General features: G+C 47.7%; 1 protein-coding gene across 2 annotated transcripts in view; it reads right to left on the reverse strand.

The window, feature by feature from the left end:
* Positions 1-212: 212 nt before the first annotated feature.
* The window catches only part of Unc45b (unc-45 myosin chaperone B), a 31,508-nt gene continuing 10,789 nt past the window's right edge, over positions 213-20,931 (reverse strand). For both annotated transcript variants that reach the window (XM_076936166.1, XM_034507841.2), the window contains exons 8-20: positions 20,515-20,685; positions 16,519-16,690; positions 14,211-14,511; positions 11,550-11,644; positions 11,226-11,367; positions 10,711-10,851; positions 9,579-9,706; positions 8,734-8,800; positions 7,120-7,233; positions 6,664-6,779; positions 5,740-5,857; positions 3,287-3,442; positions 213-889 (exon numbers count right to left, since the gene is read on the reverse strand). In XM_076936166.1, the coding sequence (XP_076792281.1) occupies positions 629-889; positions 3,287-3,442; positions 5,740-5,857; positions 6,664-6,779; positions 7,120-7,233; positions 8,734-8,800; positions 9,579-9,706; positions 10,711-10,851; positions 11,226-11,367; positions 11,550-11,644; positions 14,211-14,511; positions 16,519-16,690; positions 20,515-20,685 (1,982 nt within the window). In that variant the 3' untranslated portion in view covers positions 213-628. The remainder of the gene's footprint in view (positions 890-3,286; positions 3,443-5,739; positions 5,858-6,663; positions 6,780-7,119; positions 7,234-8,733; positions 8,801-9,578; positions 9,707-10,710; positions 10,852-11,225; positions 11,368-11,549; positions 11,645-14,210; positions 14,512-16,518; positions 16,691-20,514; positions 20,686-20,931) is intronic.

Below are 20,931 nucleotides of genomic sequence, written 5' to 3' on the forward strand. Positions count from 1 at the left end.
TTATGTTTTGCTCAGGGAACTTTGAGTTGATCTTGTTGGTAGTCGCTATATTCATCTTGCATGAAATGAACCATGTCCCACTGTGAGCATAAACTGTGATACCATTGAAATCGGGTGACAGGAGTGGGCACGGGGCTTTGACAGGGCACATGCAGTTGAGACACAGCTTCAATGTGTAGGAGAAGTCATGAAAATCAACCAAGATCAGCATCTGAATTGAATGAAAGCATTAATCTTTATGGTCACATACCTGTTAGTTCTTTCCTTGCCAGTACATAGGTTTTTTTAAAAATACAAAACAAACAAACAAACAAAAAAATCAGTCTACAGCCCTTTATCTGGCCTGCAGAATAGAGACAGACACAATTGTCTGCCTTGCTTTCTGATCACAGAGAGAACTTACCCTAGAACTTTCTGGGATGTGACAAATTTAGGGAGGCAGGAACGCTCAAACATTCCCAGGACCAAGAGGAAGAGTCACAAATCAGGAGACAACCAAGTCTTTCCTTTGTAATGAGACATCATTGGCACTGCTATGATCCTTAGCTGAACTGACACTTTGGGAGGACCCAACTCATGACTCTTCACAGTACAGGACCAACCCCAGCATCCCTGTGGACCACTCTCTCTATGACACTGGCTTGATGAAGCCGTAATCCATGCACTTGATAAGACACTCCCGGGCTGTCTGGACCACAGCTGCTCTCTTCTCATCTGGCTCCTGCTTTCCCACCACAGTCAGGATCTCCAGCAGCTCGCTCTCCACCAGCTTCCTAGCCAGCTCAGCATCCGCTGAGAGCAGGTTGTAGGCAATGACCAGGCCCCGGTGCTGCACTGACAACTGGTCATGCAGGCAAAGCCGCTGTAGGATCTCCAGCCACTGGGTTGTCTGCAGAGTGGAAGCAGGAGGAAATATTTGAGGAATCAGTGAGGAGGCAGAGAAAAGACTTGATAACAAGAAAAACAAAAAGTAACACCCAGGCCCACAGCTAAATAACTTGATTATGACCACATATCTATAAACAGTTTACACTAAACTAAAATAGACTAAAAACCCATCCATTTATTCATTCATTATTCATTCATCCATTCATTCTGCCTGTGTTTGTGTATGTGATGTACATGAATGTACACATGTTCACATGTACACAGGTGTACACACATGTAGGTGCACATGCACATACATGTTTGTTGTGGATGTGTTTGGAGGTCTGAAATTGATGTCCAGTGTCTTGTTTGAGCACAGTCCAGTTTTATTTGGAGAGGTAGCATCTCTCAGCTGAACCAGGGTTCACGGATCAGCTGTATTAGCTAGTCAATTTGTCCCTGGAATGCTGGGATTACACGCATCCACTATGCCTGCCTGGCTTCCACATGGTTGCTAGGGATCCAAACTTTGGTCCTCATGCTTTTACAACAAATCCTTTATCCACTGAGCTGTCTCCCCAGCCACCATCCATTTATTTTAAGCATCTTGAGAAACAGAAATGCCAGCCCACTGGATGTCTCAGCAGAAGAAAGAGGCAGATCACTAAGGAAAGTGAGTCCTCGTATGGGAAACACAGATAATGCTCGTGTCTATCAAGCCAGGTGCCCTAGGAGACAAGAGCTCCAGGCATGCACATGTGCCTCCGGCCTTCAACTGGACTAAACACAAGAATCAGAGGTGAGTGGTGGTGGCGCACGCCTTTAATCCCAGCACTTGGGAGGCAGAGGCAGGAGGATTTCTGAGTTCGAGGCCAGCCTGGTCTACAAAGTGAGTTCCAGGACAGCCCGGGCTATACAGAGAAACCCTGTCTCGAAAAACCAAAAAAAAAAAAAAAAAAAGAATCAGAGGTGAGTTTTTTTTTTCTCTTTCCTTCTCCATCCACCATCCACAATCATGAGGACAGTTGACTGTTGGGTATGGGTGCTCGGCCATTCTCATCACCATGAGACAGTGAGGAAGATAACAACACAACCAGGAGCTGACTCCTGCCATTGGACAAACACACATGAGGTAGCATAATAGAAGAAACATCTTCTGTATGAGTTTGGATTCATAGATAGCAGTCCTTGGGCCCCATTAAACCTAGCCATCTGCATGGCTTCACCTAACTCAGGTGCCTCAAGAGACTCATCACTGATCTTCTACTAGGGACATCTAAACCTGTCTTCCCAATGGAAAAATGAAATAATAATTCCCTAGATTCCAGGATGATCAGAAATATTAAATGATATATTATGTATATATGTCATACACACATCTCCTTAGGACAGAATCCCACTTATGAGAAGTACAAAGAGTCACCAAAGTGTCCTGATTTATCATCTGTCCACTGGAGCCTTATATGGTGTATAGTTACTCCACGGGAAGCAACTCTAGAACAATGATTTCTAAGTGTGGTCCCCAGGCCAACAATTCCCTCCCAGACACCAATCCATTGAATCAGAACACCAAGGGAAATTGTTCTAACTATCTCCATGGGTGGTGCTTAAAAGCAGTATAGTTTTGAGGAGCTTGCCATAGCAAAAGAAACTGAAGTCCAGAGTTTACAAAGGATGAACAGAACCCAGCAGGAGCCTCCCATAGCAGGCCAAAAAAAAAAAAAAAAAAAAAAAAGCCTACATGGAACTCAGAAACCACACACAGAGAGAGAGAGAGAGAGAGAGAGAGAGAGAGAGAGAGAGAGAGAGAGAGAGAGACCCTTCAACTGACCATTTAAAGGAGCCAACCTCTCTACCCTAGATATGAGCACGTTTGAACCAAGCTGACCTGTTCACTCCCATGGAAACAAATGCCCTTGAGCTAGGCTCTGTGTGGGGAGATAAAAAGAGTTTCATGCTTGAGACTGACAGCGTTATTCCCATTACAGCTGCTGAGGTGGCTACAGTCTTACCATAACAGCCAGTCAACTTGCCCATGGCAGGGAATCTACAGCCTCTTTGCCAAATCACCACCAGCTTCCTGCGGTGACCCAACCCTTTCCAGACTTCACTGAGGAACTCGAGAGCCCTTCAGCAGTGATGTGCATCGTGTTACCCTTTTTCAGTAGGAGTTATGCACACCCACAAGGCATTAGGATGCACTGTAGTGAGAGGGCTTTAGCTAACGCACCCAGGAAGTCAATCATGGTAATGGCCGATAGGCACTGTCTCCTCTCTTTAGGTGTTGGGAACCAACTTCCAGCTGGGAAAGTTTGCTCTGCTGCCCAACCTCCCTAGATGAGCCAGGACAATGGGGGGTCTGAGAGTTGTGACTCTATATACCTTACCCGGCCCCCACCTGTCCCTGACCGGCTCTTACCACTTCCGTCATCTTGAGGCACAGTTTCTTATGTGCTGCGGTCAGCATGGCCAGAGCTCCAGCTGCTGCGTTCTGCAGTTTGTGGTCATCCTCCCCACAGAGCAGCACCACCAGCTTAAGACGGTCATTCCCATCAGCCAGGAACCTCTCCTGAACCTGTTCCAGGTAGATGTGTGACTCAGTGAAACAGGCCCCACACCTGCACCTCCCAAGGAGGGACAGAGGCAGCTGAAGTTCCCTGACCCAGGATCTCTGAGAGATTTGCTTTGAGCCGGTCCTGCAAAAAGCTCTTCCCTGATTGCCTACAGGAAGAGGATACAGCTCCTCACAGCCAAAAGACTAAGGCAGAAAAAAGGGCACTTCCCACCTCCTCTGTATTGTGTGGTCTGTCCCTTCTGTTTGCACCTCATCACTAGGAAAAAAATGCAGCTTCTTTTTTGCTTCTGTGACAGTCCTGGGCCTTTGTGGTCTGTTGTGCAATGGGTTTGCATGGAGGTTTGTACAGGAGCAGGGGCAACTGGGGAGTCTGCTTGGTATTGGGGAGTGGTTGTCCTGTCTCCACCAGGTGAGTCTAAGGTGTCCCAAACACCTGAAAACAAAAGCACTGTGACACCTCTCAGCTCCCTGGCCTGTCACAGAGAGGTATTAAGACCACATAGCAGCTTGCTGCCATCCTTCAACACAAGATAGTAAAATCTAGTCAGTTAAGTTTAAGGGCATTCTATTGGAGCAAATATCTAAAATGTGGATCTCTGAAAAAGAATAACTGTCACAAATCCCCAGGTAAGGTCCTCCATCTGCATCTCCCTGGATCTGGAACAGTAGCCATCAAAGGGGAGGGGATGGAAGAAGAGGTCAGTACGATCCTCTCTTGTGGGGACCAGCTATTGCTAGAAGTAGCTGTGCCACCAAGGATGCAGCCCTTCCTTCTCTAACACCTGTGCCCATGGTCTAGTTATCACAGATGGACTGGAAGCAGAGATAAGTTCTATCACCTGCAGGCCACAGACTCTTCTTCTATGTTCATTCTCACTCACTACCAAACAGAGACCACTCCAGGCTGACAGGAGGCACTTCTTGATGCCCCCAAAGGCATGGGTTCCTAGTCACTGTGTAGATAAGCCACCAACTCAATGGTGCTCTGACTTGACCAGAAATAAACTTCTGCTCCTTAAAGACCACTGTGTAATTGATTCTATTGTTACAGCAGCAGGCTCCCCCAGGGAAGGCTGCCTCCTCTTTCCCTTTGTCTTCTTTATACCCAACATCATCCCTGACTCCTTGGATACACCTCTTTTCTCCCAGGTCTGACTTCAGCCTTAGGCCACCCCCCTGGTGGACTCTAGTAATTCAGTCTCTGCTGACTTTCTCCAGCAAGCTTTCATAAGTTGGCTTTTTCCCTATGTGGTGGTTAGAATAAGAATGGACCCATAGACTCCTATGTTTGAACACTTGGCCCCAGTTGGTGGAACTGTTTGGGAAAGATTAGGAGGTGTGGCTTTGTGGAAGAGGTGTGTCACTGAGGGTGGCGTTGAGGTTTCAAAGGACTCCTGTGATTCCCAGTGCTCTCCCTTTGCCTCATGGCTGTGGATCAAGGTATGAGTTCTCAACTCTTCCTTTGGCCTGCCATCATGGTCTCTAACCCTCCAAAAATGTATGCCAAATCAAACACTTTCTTTTGTAAGTTGCCTTGGTCCTGGTGTTTTATCACAGCAATAGTAAAGTAGGTAAGACATTCTGGTAGCAGGAGAGTGTCTAAGACTTGAGTTAGGTATAGATGTGAATAATCTCGGGCCTCATAATGTCCAGAAGTGACTCAGGCCTGGAACTGTCACGTTTCTGATTTGCCCTGTGATCACACTGATGCTTGACCACCATGAAAAGATACCCACTAGAGATTCATAATTTGTCCTGTTTCTTGACTCTGAAGCCTTATGGTATGCCCCTAACTCATTTTCTCTTTATATTCTGTGATTATTCAGTGGTTAGTGCAGCTATAATGCATTGCATGTCCCATAATGCATTGCAGGTTTCATAGACCTGGTGACATTCATAGTGAGGTTTTCTAAAGTGATTCAGAACTGTACCTTAGCACCTCTCCACTGTCTTGTGGATCTTTAATGACTTCCAAGAGCCCTGATCTCCCAGCTTGCCTTGCTATGACATTATTTAGGCATAATTAAGTTAGGGAAATGGCACCTTCCACCTCACTGAGACCACAACTCTACTTGGGATAGAATACTATAAAAATGTTTCCTTAGGGCTCCCACGTGGACATGGGGCAATAATCTGATTGATCTTGGGACTCCTGGGTTCTCTCACCAAAATGCTGTTTTAGTATCATCTCAGGATGCCAGCCTCATCCCAAGCCCAATATTCATATCTTGGTCACCCCATCCCTCTGAACCCCCCCCCACCTTAGTCACCCTGTCCCTCTAGAGCTCCAGCCTTACCTCCTTATTGAGCACCATGTTACACATGCATTCGGTGGCTGCCTGCCGTAGCTGGTCATGGTTCTCAAACATGTAGTTCTCAATGTCTGGCAAGGCCTTCTCCTTGAAGATCTTCTGCCTGAAATGGAGGGGAAGGATGAGGAAGAAGGGGCCCTGAGTCCCCAGCAGTAAGCATGTCAGGTTGGTCATACAGGGCCCTTCCTCCATCTTTGTGAGGTCCCTCCCACATCCTCAGCCTGTACAGGGCACTGAGCCCACCTCCAGAAGGGGCACTGATGGATATAAGTTAAATGACGTGACAACTGTCCTCCCAGGCACATCGATGGGCTCTGGGATGAATGTGTGACCTCACTGGAGAGTCTCGTTATTAAACAAGGAAATTCTCTCCCTTTCTCTGCTGTAGGTAAGATGGAGCGCTACCCTGTGACCATGAAAGAGAAGAAAAGTCCACCTGAAAGTTAAGACAACAGAAAGGAGGGGAGAGGAGGGGATTGGTTGGCCAGTAATGGAGATAACTTTATAATCCCTGAATCAACCCGCACCTGACTGGTTTATCCCAAACTTAATTTGCATGAGTCAATATACTTCCTTCATGCAGGGAGCCGGTTAGACCAGGTTGTCTGCCGCTTAAAACCACAACACAATACAGTCCATCATCCCTCTGCTTCCAAGAAGGGACAACTACTAATCCTTCCATCCACCTGCCTACTCCTTCCTACTTTAAAAGGCAAGATACCTTTGGGAAATCGGCTTTATATAATCCCTGTGGGTTTTTATGGGATACCAGCTCAAACCCCACCTACCCTTGATTCATCTTTGATGTCATCCAAGCAGAGGCATCAGTACATGATAAACACAGAATTTCAACCAAACACTCTATGGATCCCTCTATGACCCTCTGCCCTCTCCACCTGCCCCACATACCTGAGTTTGTCACTGCGCCCAGACAGGTTAGTGAGTCCTAGGAGAGCCTCATAGTTCTGAAGCCCATCCCTCTGTGTGTCCAGGAGACTCACAAGGGGCCGTACCACCTCATATACCTGCAGGGAAGACACAGGTCAGGTGAAATACAGGTATTTCCCTGTCTCTTGCATCTGAAGCTTTATGTTTCCAAAGCCCTTTCTTCTCACACTCTGCCTGGTTTAATCTGTGATCCTGAGAGGTTGGGTTGTTCCACTTTACTGTGCAGATGAGGAAGCTGAGTTTCTGGGAGGACAATCATGCTCACTAGAGGAAGAGCCAGGCCTGGTGTCCAGGTGTCCGAATCATTATCCTGCCTCTGACAGCATCACAACCCTTTTCTAGCAGAGATGAGGGGACAGCACCCTAAGAGCAATGAAAATTCCTTCATCACTCTTTCCTTTCTTCTTAGATACCCACCCGCTCCCCAGGGAAGGCGATGTCCGGATTGGAGACAGCAGCAATCTTGGCTAGCCCATGGGCTGCCTTCACCTTGCCCACATCTGTGCCCTCCAAAGCCAGGGGGATCAGGGCCTGCAAGAGAGAGCGCAGTCACTAGCCAGCAACAGACATCCAGAAGCCTCTCACTCCTCTGGCTCCAGCTGCCCTCCATCTGTCTGCCTCTGTGTGTGTGTGTGTGTGTGTGTGTGTGTGTGTGTGTGTCTGTCTGTCTGTCTGTCTGTCTGTCTGTCTCATCAGAGATTCACAGCATAATCAAACCCAGAGAACCATTCCTTTCTAGACAAAGCCCCGAAGATTCATGTGTGCAAGGCTTGGTCTCGAGCCGTCAGAGTGAGTGACTGGACTCTGAAGGCTCTGGGCGAACCCTCAGATTAATCCAATGATGAGCTCACTGCTGAAGGGGCAGTTGGGATGACAGGCCTGGTTGGAGGAAGTACATCACTGGAGTGTGCCTTTAAAGGGTGTGTCTTGTTTCCCTTCCTCTTTCCCTCTCTCTTTCCTCCCTCTCATTCCTGACTCATGAAGTGAGCAACTTTGCTTGGCTTCACACTCCACCATGAGGTTCTGCCTCATCTCTGATTTACAGGAAGCCCGTTAACCTCTGAGAACATGAACCCAAACCAATCTTTCTTCCTCTAAAATTGTCAACTCAGATATTCATCACAGAGTCTAGCCCAAACATGTATAAAGCAATTAAAACTTGTCAAGGATTTAACGCCCTGGTTCCCAGAGACTACCAAGGTCCCTACCTTCACTCTTCACTCCAAAATGAAAAAATAAATAACCAATAGATTGACTTTGCGGTGTGGTAGCACAGACCTAAGATCTCAGCACCCAGGAGGATGAAGCAGAAGATTACAACAATCTCAAGTCCAGCCTAGATTGCATACATGGCAAGAACTTGGCCAGCCAGGGCTACAGGTGAGACCCTGTCTATAATAATAATAATAATAAATAGTAACTATGCTTTTTACATTTTGCTCAAGCTAAATATATCCCTATTGATTGATTGATTGAATGATTGAGCAGCTACTGCAAATTGAATGTATCTAATCTACTTTCCATGACTATCTGGAAAGTTAGACTGTGATTTCTCCTTTCCATTTTGTAGAAAAAGAAATTACAGTTCAGAGGGAGTAAAATGCCCAGGTTTGCACAGCTAAAAAGAAGAAGCACAAACTCCCACTACAAGAGAAGTTTTGATTTCTGTGGAGAAGCCCATGGTCTGCCTTCCAGCTGGAACAGCAGGAAGAGAATGGGATTCTAGATACCAGGACATAACCAAATCAAGAAGGAACAAGTTTGGGCCAATGAATTAGATAGTGTAAATAACTAAGTAAGTGTATTTCATGAAGTTAGGGTGGTCTGAAACACATGATTTTGGAGTGAGAGAATAGGGACTCACCTATATGCATGTGTATGTAGCATTTGCAGGCAGATGCACACACGCATAGACACACACACACATACACAATGTGTGTGTAGGGTGTGTGTGTGCCCATGCACACACATGTGAGTTCCTTCCCAGTAGTTCACCTTCTAAGACAGCAGTACGTCATCTTGCCTAATTACCTTGCCACCACCTTGAGCTACAATGGTGCCCCGGTCCTTTGGGTTGTCACAGAGTGCCAGGAACACCCTGCAGAGCCAATGATAAGAGAGAATGAATATTCACAATTCCTGTATTGCATTCCCAGGAATCACACACAAGCCAGACAGAGCCAGGAAACCCTAGCACTGCAGCAGAAGCCTAGAAAGGCAGACTGCCTGCCTTTGCCTGGAACAAACCACCTTTAAAGGATACTGTTGTGGCTGCAAGTGGGGGCGGGGAATAAGAGCAAGCAAGGCTTCAAATATCCATCTTATTCCTATTTTTGGAGTCAGCCAACGGCTCTCTGATATCTCCAATCCAGGAGAAACTCTCCATGTCTACCCCTATCCCTGGGTAGACAGGATCTATCCTGTTCCTGGCCCTGGTCCCACTTAATACCACCACCACTCATAACACCCAGGACATTCCACAGGAAAAACCAAACTATACCCTTCATCCCTCCATCCTTGGTGCCTTTTCCTTCCCTTTTCTTCCTTCATGACTCTGTTGAGTTACCACCTCTACCAGGAAGCCTTCCTGGATGCCCACCTACTTACCTTCTAGTCTAGGTGGTTGGGACCTACTGCCTGGACTCCAATCACTATGCTTCCCTGTCATGGCATTTACACTGTGCTATAACCTGCCTACCTCCCCTCTAGGTTATCTTTCATCTCTGAGGAAAAGGTAACTAAAAGGGACCTCCCAATGCAAGTTTTCAATTGTGGTGACCTGCCTTGTCGTGTCTCTTCTCCATGTTCTCCATCCCCTAGGTTAGCCTCCACCCAGGCTTCTGCCTCCCAGTCTCCCCAGCCCATCCTGATTGCACCTGGCCAGCAGCTCCTTGGTCTGGTCTGTGAGGATAGCACTGTCTGCCTTCACCATACAGGCCAGCGCAGATATGACGCCTGCCTTCAGGAGCCGTTTCACCCGCAAGTCTACGAAGTCCTTCTTGTCCTGGAGGGGACAAATAGATGAACATGGGGAAGAGACCAGTTATCAGCCCCAGGTTGAGTCATTATGACAGATCCTCAGAGTGGGGAGTGGACAGGACTGAGGATACGGTGCATAATCTCTGGAAATGTGCTTAAACCTCACACACAGCCATGGAGCATGTATGTGTGCTACACCCCTGCCTGGATGAAACAACAACTGGTGTGTAAGAGGGGTGGAGACCTGGGGATGCAGCTCAGTGATAGAACACCCACCTAGTATGCCCATCACATTGAGTCCTGTCCCCTACGTCACAAAGAAATTAACCCATAAGAGACTGAGCTGGTGACAAGAGCATGTTCCCAATGTCTGGCACAAAGTGACTCGCAGATTCTAATTGTTGCAATACAGGGGAGGAAGAAAGAAAAAAAGACTTTCTGTGAGTGATATAAGAAACCACCATCAGCAGTCCTGTGGAGAAGGCGTCACTGCATGGCTAAGTTCCTCTCTACTGTCCACCACCCCATTTTGTAACACAAGTATGGTTTTTATCATTTCCTAAAATCTAAACAATCTCCCTAGCTGGGAGTACTTTTCCATATTCATTCATATGTAAATGACATGCAAATATATCCCTGGGTAGGGGTAATCACTTTATATACCTTTGTGTTAGGGGTTTTGTGACATTTGAGCATAGGAACCTGTGTTCCTCCTCTGTTCCTACTCAGCACTCATATCCCTAAGTCCAGATGCCCCCAGAAAAATCAAGATTCTATGGCTAGGAAGCATGAAATGAAACTCAAGTATCCATGAAATCAACAAATGTTGCAAAATATTCATCTGGCTCTGTTTAATCAGATTACAAAATTGTCAGCCATTCTCCCCACCCAAGTCAGAAAATTAAAAGACAGGAATCATGAGCGCCATCTAGTGGGGAAAATCAACTACTGTCATCGTCAAACCGCACAGCGCATCGCAACATCATTTCCTGACCACACAGCTCCTCACCTGAGCTGCCCTGGACCCACCTTGGGGTGCTCCTCTGGCACATGTTGCTTGGAGAACTTGGCCAGCTGCACCAGCTCAGGGATGACCTCCTTGACATCATAGCTGTTGGTGCAGTTTACCAGGGTGTTGGCCACTGAGTACAGGATGGTCTTGTCACTGGTCTGGAAGCCCCAGGTTAGGAAAAAAAAAAAAAAAAAAAAAACAGAAAGGAGTCACCAGAGTGGTAGATCAGTAGACATCTCTAAGCTGGTCCTAGTGGACCCCATCCCACTTCCAGAAGAGTCCAGACACTGTCTGTGCTCCCTCAGGATCTCGCTGCCTAAGGGTCCCAAACAGACATGTTGTCCTATCATTTTGACAGGACAGAGCTGTGAGTCCCACAACCAGACAAGATGAGGACCATCCAGTAAAAGAGCCAATCCAGCCTCACCAAGGAGGGTGGAGCCAGGGTGAGCCCACAGCCAGCTAAGCCCTGAGCACTGGGGCCAGCAAACTGGCACCCTTTCCTGAGTTTAGACATCTGGACCACTCTTGCCTTGGCCAACTCGAACATGGCTTGCAGAGCAGGGATGTCCTGGACAAAGTCATCCTTCACATCAGCATCCAGCGTGAGGTAGGCCAGGCCCTCCACTGCCCAGCGCCGTGTCCGAGTGTCTATGGCAGTGTTACACAGCCACCTGGAAGTGGAGAGTAGGGAAACCACTGGAGAAGGAGGCAGGGCTCTGAGCAACAGTGACTCAGGATCAGGATAACAGGGAGCCAGTGAAGGGTCTTTTCCAGCCTGACATCACTGAAGCACACCCCAGAAATCCCTCCTAAAGGCCCATGAGGATGCAGAGGCTCCAGGAGGCACACTTACTTTCGACACTGCTTGGCTAGCTTCTCTGTTGACCCTTCAGCGAACTGTCTGAGGCCATAGTCGGAGCCCCCAGCTGAGCCAAGTTTACAGAGCCCCTGTGGAGAAGGGATACTGAAGACCAGCAACACTCAGGCCTGAGTCGGTCCATGGTCAACACTGTCATACCCTTTTCTCTGCCTGGACACACCTCTGTGCCATGCCACCTTTTCTGAGATGCCCTCCCAGATTCCCCAGTATGGGAAGATGCCCACAAAGCCTCAGGCCCTCACCATTTTGACTTCTTTGATGCTTTGAAAAATCTGCAGGACAGAATCATACTAAATATCTGCAGCCACTGTGAGAGACCTCAAGATGATGTCAGAAAGCAAAGAAGTCGCATCAAGTGGGCAACAAATTCAGGCATACAAAGTCTAACCCAGGAGGGAAAATGGACCCTTGTCAGGAAAAGAGAGATGTCTTCTGAGGCAGAAAAGCTATCACGCCCATGGCAAAAAGTTTCTAAAAAAATTGACATGAGAGTCAGGCGTAGTGGTGCACATCTTTAATCACAGTACACAGGTGGTAGAGGCAGGTGGATTCCTGGGAATTCAATGCCAACCTGGTCTACAGCGTGAGTTCCAGGCCAGCCAAGGCTACACAGTGAGACTCTGTCTCGAAAACAAAACAAACAAGCAAAACATTGACTGATGTGGGGGTCTGTGGAGAAGGCTCACTGAGTGAAGCACTGGCTGTGTATGTATGAGGATCTGGGTTCAGATCCCCAGAACTGTGTGCAGTTGGCCATAACAGGTCTATAATGCTAACCGTTCCTTCAGTGAGGCCAGCCAGTCTGGTTAGACAATGAGAAACAACTACAGGCCCTTTGTCAAACAAGGTAAAAAAAAAAAAAAAAAAAAAAAAGCAACAGTCAACACCCAGGGGTGTCTACTGATCTCCAGACATGTGCCATGACATGTATATACACACACACACACACACACACACACACAGAGTTTTTTTTTTTTTTTTTAAGTATATGAGCCAGCATAGTGGTGCAGGTTTATAATCCCAGCGCACAGGAGACAGAAGCAGAATAATAAGTTGAAGGCCAGACTGGCCTACACAGTATGTTTGAGGCCAGCCTGCAATCTAGACTAAGACTAAAAAACAAAAATTAAATCAAAACAAACAAACAAAACTGTCTGGAGCTATGGCCTTTAATTTTAGCACTCAAGAAGCTGAGGCAGGAGGATTGCAAGTTCAAGGTCAGCTTGAGACACATTATCACAATAAACTACAATCTAACTTTAAAAACAGAACTACAACAACAAAAACTATCAATGTAGGCTGGAGAGATGGCTCAGTGGTTAAGAGCACTGACTGCTCTTCCAGAGGTCCCGAGTTTAATTCCCAGCAACCACAGCAACCACATGGTGGCTCACAACCATCTGTAATGGGATCTGATGCCCTCTTCTGGTTTCTCTGAAGATAGCTACAGTGTACTCATACCTTTTTTTTTTTTTTTGGTTTTTCAAGACAGGGTTTCTCTGTATAGCCCAGGCTGTCCTGGAACTCATTCTGTAGACCAGGCTGGCCTCAAACTCAGAAATCTGCCTACCTCTGCCTCCCAAGTGCTGGGATTAAAGGCCTGCTCCACCACTGCCCAGCTCAAAATAAATAATTAAAAAAAAACTGTCAATGTGAATTCAAGTCCAGGTCGATGAATCAAATCTTCCCTGTAATTTTTTTATGAGTAAAGAAGAGTGTAAATAATTCAGTAAGGCAAAAATAGTAAAAATGAAAATTCTAACAGCTGGCTAAGAAACACATTTATTGGTGTCTGCTCTGAAAGTATTTCTTGGACAGTGTTTATGTTTGTCTCTTCACAGTATGGAGGGTAATTTCCTAGTACTAAACTCAGGGTCATCCACCTTACTCTGTTCCTGAGCCCTGCCTATCACTTTGTCTGCAGGGGCACATGGGTAGACCTGGGTAAGGGGTCCCTAGTACCTGCCCCTGCCTCCATACTGGCTGGTTTTATGTCTACTTGACACAAACAAGAGTCATCAAAGAGCCTCAGTTGAGAAAAATGTCTCCAAATATCCAGTTGTAAGCATTTTCTTAATTAGTGATCACTGGAAGAGGTCCCAGTCCACTGTGGGTGGTACTGCCTTCAATGATATGGAAGTGTAAGGCGAATTAACCCTTTCCTTCCTAACTTGATTTTTGATCATGGTGTTTCATCACAACAGTAATAACACTAAGACACCCTCTATGGTGGTTTGAATATGTTTGGCCTATGGGAAGTGGCACTATTAGGAGGTGTGGCCTTGTTGGAGGAAGTGTGTCACTGTGTAGGTGGGCTTTGAGGTCTCCCACTGCTCAGGCTCCACCCAGCGCAGAAGGCAGCCTCCTCCTGGCTGTCTGTGGATCAAGATATAGAACTCTCAGCTCCTCCAGCACCAGGTCTGCCTGCATGCTGCCATGCTTCCCACCATAACGGACTGAATCTCTGAAACTGTAAGCCAGCCCCAATTAAATGTTGTCCTTTATAAGAATTGCCTTGGTCATAGAGTCTCTTCACAGCCATGGAAACCCTAAGACACACCCCCCTCAAGGAAGGCGGTCATGTTCCATTCATCCTGGTTCCTAACCCTGGCCCTCGGCACCCAGTCCACTCACCACCAGCGTGCGGATCTTGATTTTCTCATTCTTTGTGGTCTTGTAGATCTGCTTGAGAAGTGTCACACCATTGGTGATGATGAAAGTGGCCCGGCTGAGTTTAGTGGAGGCATGGATGAGAGCCTCCACAGCCACCAGCTGGTCCACCTCGCGCTCCGAGCCACACAGAGCCACCATCATCTCCATCACACCTTTCATACCCAGCAGCTGATTGCCCAGGTCAAAGGGCCCCTGCAGGATGCCCGACACTGTCTGGATGGCATTTACATTCTTGTCCATGTCCTGGGGATCAAACTTGCTCCTAAAACAGAGGACAAGGGTGGTCATCCCAAGGAGGTGCAAAGTATGGAGTGGGGGAAGGTTTAAATTTGCCTTCCCTCGTGAGCTGTGTGGCACTGGGCGATTCACTGAACCTTTCTGAATCTCAGTTTTTTGGTCTGTAAATAGAGAACATAGTGCTATTATTTCTCAAGAACACATGATATCATGGCTGCTCACAGGGTATGTCCCCCTGGCAGCACGTTGACCTGCAGGATTGACCTGCAGGAAGTTGAATTATTAGGCAGAGAAGGAAGTAGCACTGAGGAATGCATTGGCCTGCCATACAGTCACCCCAAAGTTTCTCCCTTGATGATCTGGGGCACCCTAGAATGTCATTTCAAATTGGGGTGAGTGACAAATCATGAGATGCTGGTTATACTGGGAAGGGCAGTAAAGCCTCATCAGCTTGGGCAAGGATCAATAAGAGACCTCGGCTGATGGCTATCAGCCAGCAGCAGCTCTAGCCTTCCCAACTTGGGGAGACAGTACAGAACCACAGCCACAGACAGGCCCAGTGAGGCATCTGAGGAGCTGTCCTCTTTCAGGCGAGGGTGTGGAATTCAATTTGGGATCTCATGAGATGAGACAGTGAGGGGAACACCCAAAAGTAGAGGTGTAACAGCCCAAGGACATAAATGGGGACCAGTGTGCACACAGAACCCCAGAGTTAAAAATAGTGGATGTGTCCTACAAACACGGGTGCAAGCAGACTAGCCACCTGACAACTGCCTCATCCCAGTAGTCCCAGCTGATCAACAAGCTGCCTCCCGCCGAGCTCAGAAACATTGACCAATCAGGACCAGTCACTCTACAAGCATGAAGGTCCTCCTGTCCATGGAGGACCCACATGAGAACTTTGGACAGCAGCTCTTCCTGTATCTGCCAGCCCGTCCATTTGTTTAGGGAGCCACTGCTTGACCAAGGCTCACTCAAAGCATCATCTCCCACTTAGCTGGAGCTTGCATCTCAATAAAAAAACCTGTGCATGTAGCTCTCTAGGTCCAGACTTCTTTCTAAGTCTCATGGAACTAAGACTCAAGCTGCAAAGACAGAGACTCCTGAAGTTAGTAGGATGGGCTGAAGCTCTCGTAGGCAGCTTCAGCCATGAAGAGCCTTAAAAGCCAAAGTCAGGATTAGCAGAACAGGACTGGATGGGAGCTGGCGCACCTGAGAGCTCAGGATAGTTCTTCATTTGGCAGTTAAACAACTTAAATACATAGGTGATAGGGATTATGAATTTGTTGGACATGATGGCCAACATCTTTTATCTCAGCACTCAGTGAATAGAGTCACTTGATATCTGTGAGTTCAAGGCCAGACTAGTCTACATAGAAAGTTCTATGCCAGTAGGAGCTACAGAGTGAGACCTTTTCTAATAAATAAATAAATAAATAAATAAATAAATAAATAAATAAATTTGTCACACAAAATTCCTGGCCCTTTACAAAACCAGTGTGCCACCCTAGGAAGAGAGAAAGGACACAGAGGAAAGGTGAAGTCTTTGCCCACCTCAAACCCATCCAGAGTGCAGCTTCCTAAGCCACACTCCAGGTTCCGAGGCATGAGTAGTGTTCCAGAAATCTGGACAATGTACTGGAATCACTTAACAAAGAGCTGCACCAGAGGAATGGTGGATGACATGAAAGGAGAAAGAAAGATTCATCAGTAGCTGATGGAGAGGTCCATATGGAAGGAACTACAGACCTCCATCAGCAGCCAGGACCAGTGTACCGCCATGGGAGTGCAGCCTCCTTAGAAATATCTTCTAATCCCAGTCAAACAAGCTGTCAAACCATCAGGTGACTGCAGCCTAGACCAGCTCGATTGTGACTTGCTGGGAGACCCCAAGCTAGAATCACCCAACTACACAGCTCCTAGATACCCAACCTACCGAGAGGTAATAAATTATTATCATTTCTGTAAGTTACAGAAGGTGAAGGTGACTGCCTACACAGCCATAGGTGGCTGGTGCCTCCTGGGAACTCACGTGATGTACTCCTCGCAGATCTTGCGGAAGTGGTCGCGCTCTGGGTCACATCGCAGGTCATCATAGAGTTTGTTGATGAGGATGGAAGCCAGCATACGAGTGTTGTCAGTCAGCGGGAGGCATGAGGGCAGGTCTGGAACCTGCCCCACCACCTTCAGGATCTTCCTAAGACCTGTGGTGATGGCAGCAAGAATGAGATTGCTGAGGGTCTCTGTCTCCCCCCAAAATGTCTCATCACTGGTCCTCAACAACTGTGGCTGCAGACAGTACATGGCCTCTCCCGAGTTCAGGAGACTGGAGAGGGGACAAGAGGGTCTGGCCTTTCATCTGACTCTGCACCTGTGGAGCAAGCCACCTGTTGCATGGCCAATATTTCCACCATACTTAAACACAACAGTAGTTGATCTCAGTTCATGGGTTGGATCTGACCTTCCTAATATATGACTTCATACTATCTTTTCCCCAGGTCTCAGTATTATTATCATTTACAAAGGTGAAAAAGCATGACCTATTTTATAGAGTTGAGGACTGTCAGAGGACATGCAGAAACAGCCTAGCACCCATCCAGAGGCATAACCACTCTTCAAATATCTATTATTTCTTTAGGAGTTATAAATCATTATCTCTTTTCATTACCTTATGGAAGAACCTTCAATGGCTTCTTCCACCAGTCTAAATTCAAGGCTCACATGTTTGTTGAGCAAGTAGATTAACAAATAAAGGAGCCCCTTATCTGCCCTACCTTCAACCTGGTGTGGGAAATGGGTGTGTAAACATGGCAGGAAAGTTCTATGGGTATTGAATGCAAAAAATGCAAATGAGGCTGCCAGCTTCAACAGAGCTACAAGCTGGGGATTCGGACAGCTCAGCGACAGGGAGTGCTTACCAGCATGTGAAGGCCCTGGTTTGATCCTCATTTCCCTACAAGGTGAGTGGACAGGTACAGAATCAGATGGAAGACCAGCCTCTTGATCCCTTTCCAGACTGTAGTGAGCATTTCCTTAGTGCCAAGAGGCTTGGGCTTTCCCCTGATCCAGGCCTAACAACCATCCAACTGCTTAGCAACCAGTTCCATCTTTCGGATGTGAAGAAGCCAAGGATGCTATTCATAATCTTGTAGCCAGCCAAGATACAATACAGAGAGGACACCTTCCCTGTGAGGTCTGTTGTCAAGCCCACTGTGTTAACTGTCATGCCATAAAGCCTCTAGGACAGCTAATGTCAGAGGTAGCTTGGAGGTAGAGAGACCTTTTCTAGGACCGTAAAAGGACAGCATAGTTTCTGGTTAAGCACCGGCTAGAGATGGCCGGAGACCCGACAGGTTTGAGACTCCACAGGTTTCCCTGCAAGGGACAGCAAGCATCTCGCCACGCTCCCAGACTCTAGGCTCCTAACTCGAGGCTGTAGACCTCCATAGATCCGTGGCTTTATGTCATGTAGGACAACACACCTACTAGCCCCTCCACAGGTAGAGGGCGTGACTACAGGCCACAGAGCCTCAAGACAGATCTCCATATTAATGAGACACTCAAAGGCCAGAGAGTGTAGCCAATTAAACATTCCTTTTCGGACCCTCCTCCTTGAAAAGGGTATTTAACCTCAGGTCAGCCCTGAAAATACCAGAGCACAGCTTCATCTATTTTCCGTCATGACAATAAATATTGTAAAACCGTGGATTAACTCTCTTCTTTGGGACCCGCCATGGGGAACCGTGGAGGTCTTCAACTAATGGGCCGTGTATACTCTCCTGCCGAGGAACACTCCACGTTCTTGCCATGGACTGAGGCCGGACAACTCAAGCAGCCAAGTGAGTCGCTGTGATCCCAAGACCCTCATCCCCGCAGGCACAGCCAGACCTCCCCCTCCCTCTCCTCTTTAGCTGGGGGCGGCTAGCCCATACGCCCCCACCATCTCGGCCTTTCCTCGGCCTTTCCACGGCCTCTCAGAGATGCCTGGGAGCCCGAGGGCCTGAGAACCAGCCCCGTGGATCCCCAACCCAAGAGCCCTGGCCCCCACGGGGCCACAGACTGTGTTCTTCCACCCCGTAGGGTAGCCCTGCGGCTTCTCATAGCCCAACGTCCACCCGCACCAGTGTTGAGTGAACACAGTCAATTCCCGGGCCTCTGTCCACACGATAGGCCCTAACCACGGAGACAGACTCGGGACCCGCGCACCAACACACACACACACACACACACACACACACACACACGCCACGAACCCGCAGACCTTGAGTGACACCTGTCAGAGGAAGGAAGAAGGGTTGAGGTAAATGCAGGAAGGACAAAGCTCTGGTTGCTGGGAGGGAGCCAAAAGTGATTGACAGCAATGTTACTCTGCCTATATTTTACCACTTCAAGGAAAACCTCCACTTCCTCTGTATTCCTCTTGGCACACCTGATGCCAGCTGAGTATCCTATAACTCACCTCTGACACTTCCTGTGGTTGGCATGTATATGCCCCTCAGACTGAGGGCTCGGTCGCAGCGTTCCCCCATCCTCTGCCCACCATGCCTACAAACAGAGGTCCTTGGGATCCCCTTGTCAGGCCAATAATATGTGAGAACGGCTCACAGAACTCAGAAGAACAGTTTCCTTACTACGCTATCAGCTCATAGAAAGGATGAGGCAGGAAGGGCTGGATGGAGGAGGAATGCAGGCCGAGGTGTACAGAAAGGGTGTGGAGCTCCAGAGTCTTCAGGTGCTGCCTTCCCAGAGCTCATTCGTGTCCATCGTCCCCCAAAGCTCTGAGCACCCTCAATTAGGAATGGGTTTGTATTTTTGCTTTGTTGAAATAGAGGCTTCATGATGTAGACATGATTGATTATGTCACTGTCTGTTAGTGATTACCTCAGTCTCAAGCTCTCACCCTGAGGTCAAAGGTAGGGATGGGAGAAGCTGATGAGCAGAGTAGGAAGTTCCCAATCTCTCTAACCACAGGGCTAGCTTTCTTGAAACCTCCTTCTGTTCCTTCCAAGCTCCTCACAGGCACCTCAGCCACTAGTCTCATCAGCTTATAAAGGATACTTAGTGAAAAACACAACAGTTGTATGAGTTATGTGCCAGGAGAGTGCAGAGGCCAAACATGTAGTTCGTATTATGTCACAAACTCACACACAAAAAAAGGGTTCGGTAAGGTAGGACCCGATGAGCCAACCCAGACACTGAAGCCTGGCTCACAAAGACTTCCCACAATGCACCTGCTCCACCCATCCCAAATTCACCTCTGACTTTTCCCTTCCATCCTGCCTATGGATCCCTCCCATTTCTCTCCTCTTAAAACACTCAGGACCTCCCCCTTGTAAGCCAGGAGCTTACAGGTTTGATCCCCTCCCAGCACCCTTACTGGCCCTGTCTGAGCTATGCACATGCCTCACACTTCGGCTTTGCGCTGGCCTACTGGAGCTTCTAAATCCACTTGGTTTTCACCTGAGAACTATTTCACTTAGTGCCTTCCAACCAAGGAATAAGAATAAGAAATGCTCCCCCCAACACACACACACACACCCACTCCATCCCATAAACTACATATTTGATCCTACTGCAGAGAAGAAAGAGGCCAGTGCTGTTCGGCTTTCAGAATACATACAGGGACCAGAACTGGGGTGGGGGCATGACAGCAGTCCTTAGGTACCCTGGTCAAGTGTTAAAGTCTAAGCACTTGTATGTGCACTGTGTTGGATAGGTGTATGGGGTCTGCATGGTTGATAGTCTTGTTTGTTACAAACACTTAATCCTGTCTTTTAGGTGGATCCATCCAGTGTTTTGGAGTGCTAACTACTTCCTGGGTATGTTCTTGCCCTTAATTCAGAGCCTTGACCCACCAGTTTTAAGAGACCCTGGGGGAATCCTACTACACAAAAGTCTGCCATTCCCTTCAGCTGAGACTGAAGACACTCTCCAGACAACATCTCCCTATTCTTTCTACACAGAGATGAGTATCTGACCCTACCCCAATGGAATGACTGAACCCCAAGTCCCTTCACCCCCATCTCACCATTATCTACAACATAGATGGTGCGTGAGTTGTCATGAATGGACAGGTCCTTCCTGGGGACGTTCTTATTGAGCAGGTTCAGTGCCTGGTCTCTGCCTTGCCCAGACACCTTCTTACTGACCAGCATGTCCAGCAGGTGGCTAGTGATCTGCTTCAGGTCCTTCTTGGTATCTGAGGAACAGAAAAGAAGAGCAAACAGAGATGAGAGAAAAGTTCACATGGAGAGGATCAAGAGTGGCAGAAACATCTAGAAGGATTCTGGAAGGACTGAAGCCACTGTTTTCTGAATGTTAACAGTTCAAATATGAAACATTCTCCTACAGAAGTGCTTATCAGTTGATAGTGTTGGAAGGGTTCCAGAAACTCTAGGCAGTGAGAGGAAATCACTCAGGGCAGATCCTTGAGTGAGGATTCATG

The sequence above is a fragment of the Arvicanthis niloticus genome, chromosome 6 (assembly GCF_011762505.2).
Source record: "Arvicanthis niloticus isolate mArvNil1 chromosome 6, mArvNil1.pat.X, whole genome shotgun sequence".
NCBI classification, from domain to species: Eukaryota; Metazoa; Chordata; class Mammalia; order Rodentia; family Muridae; genus Arvicanthis; species Arvicanthis niloticus.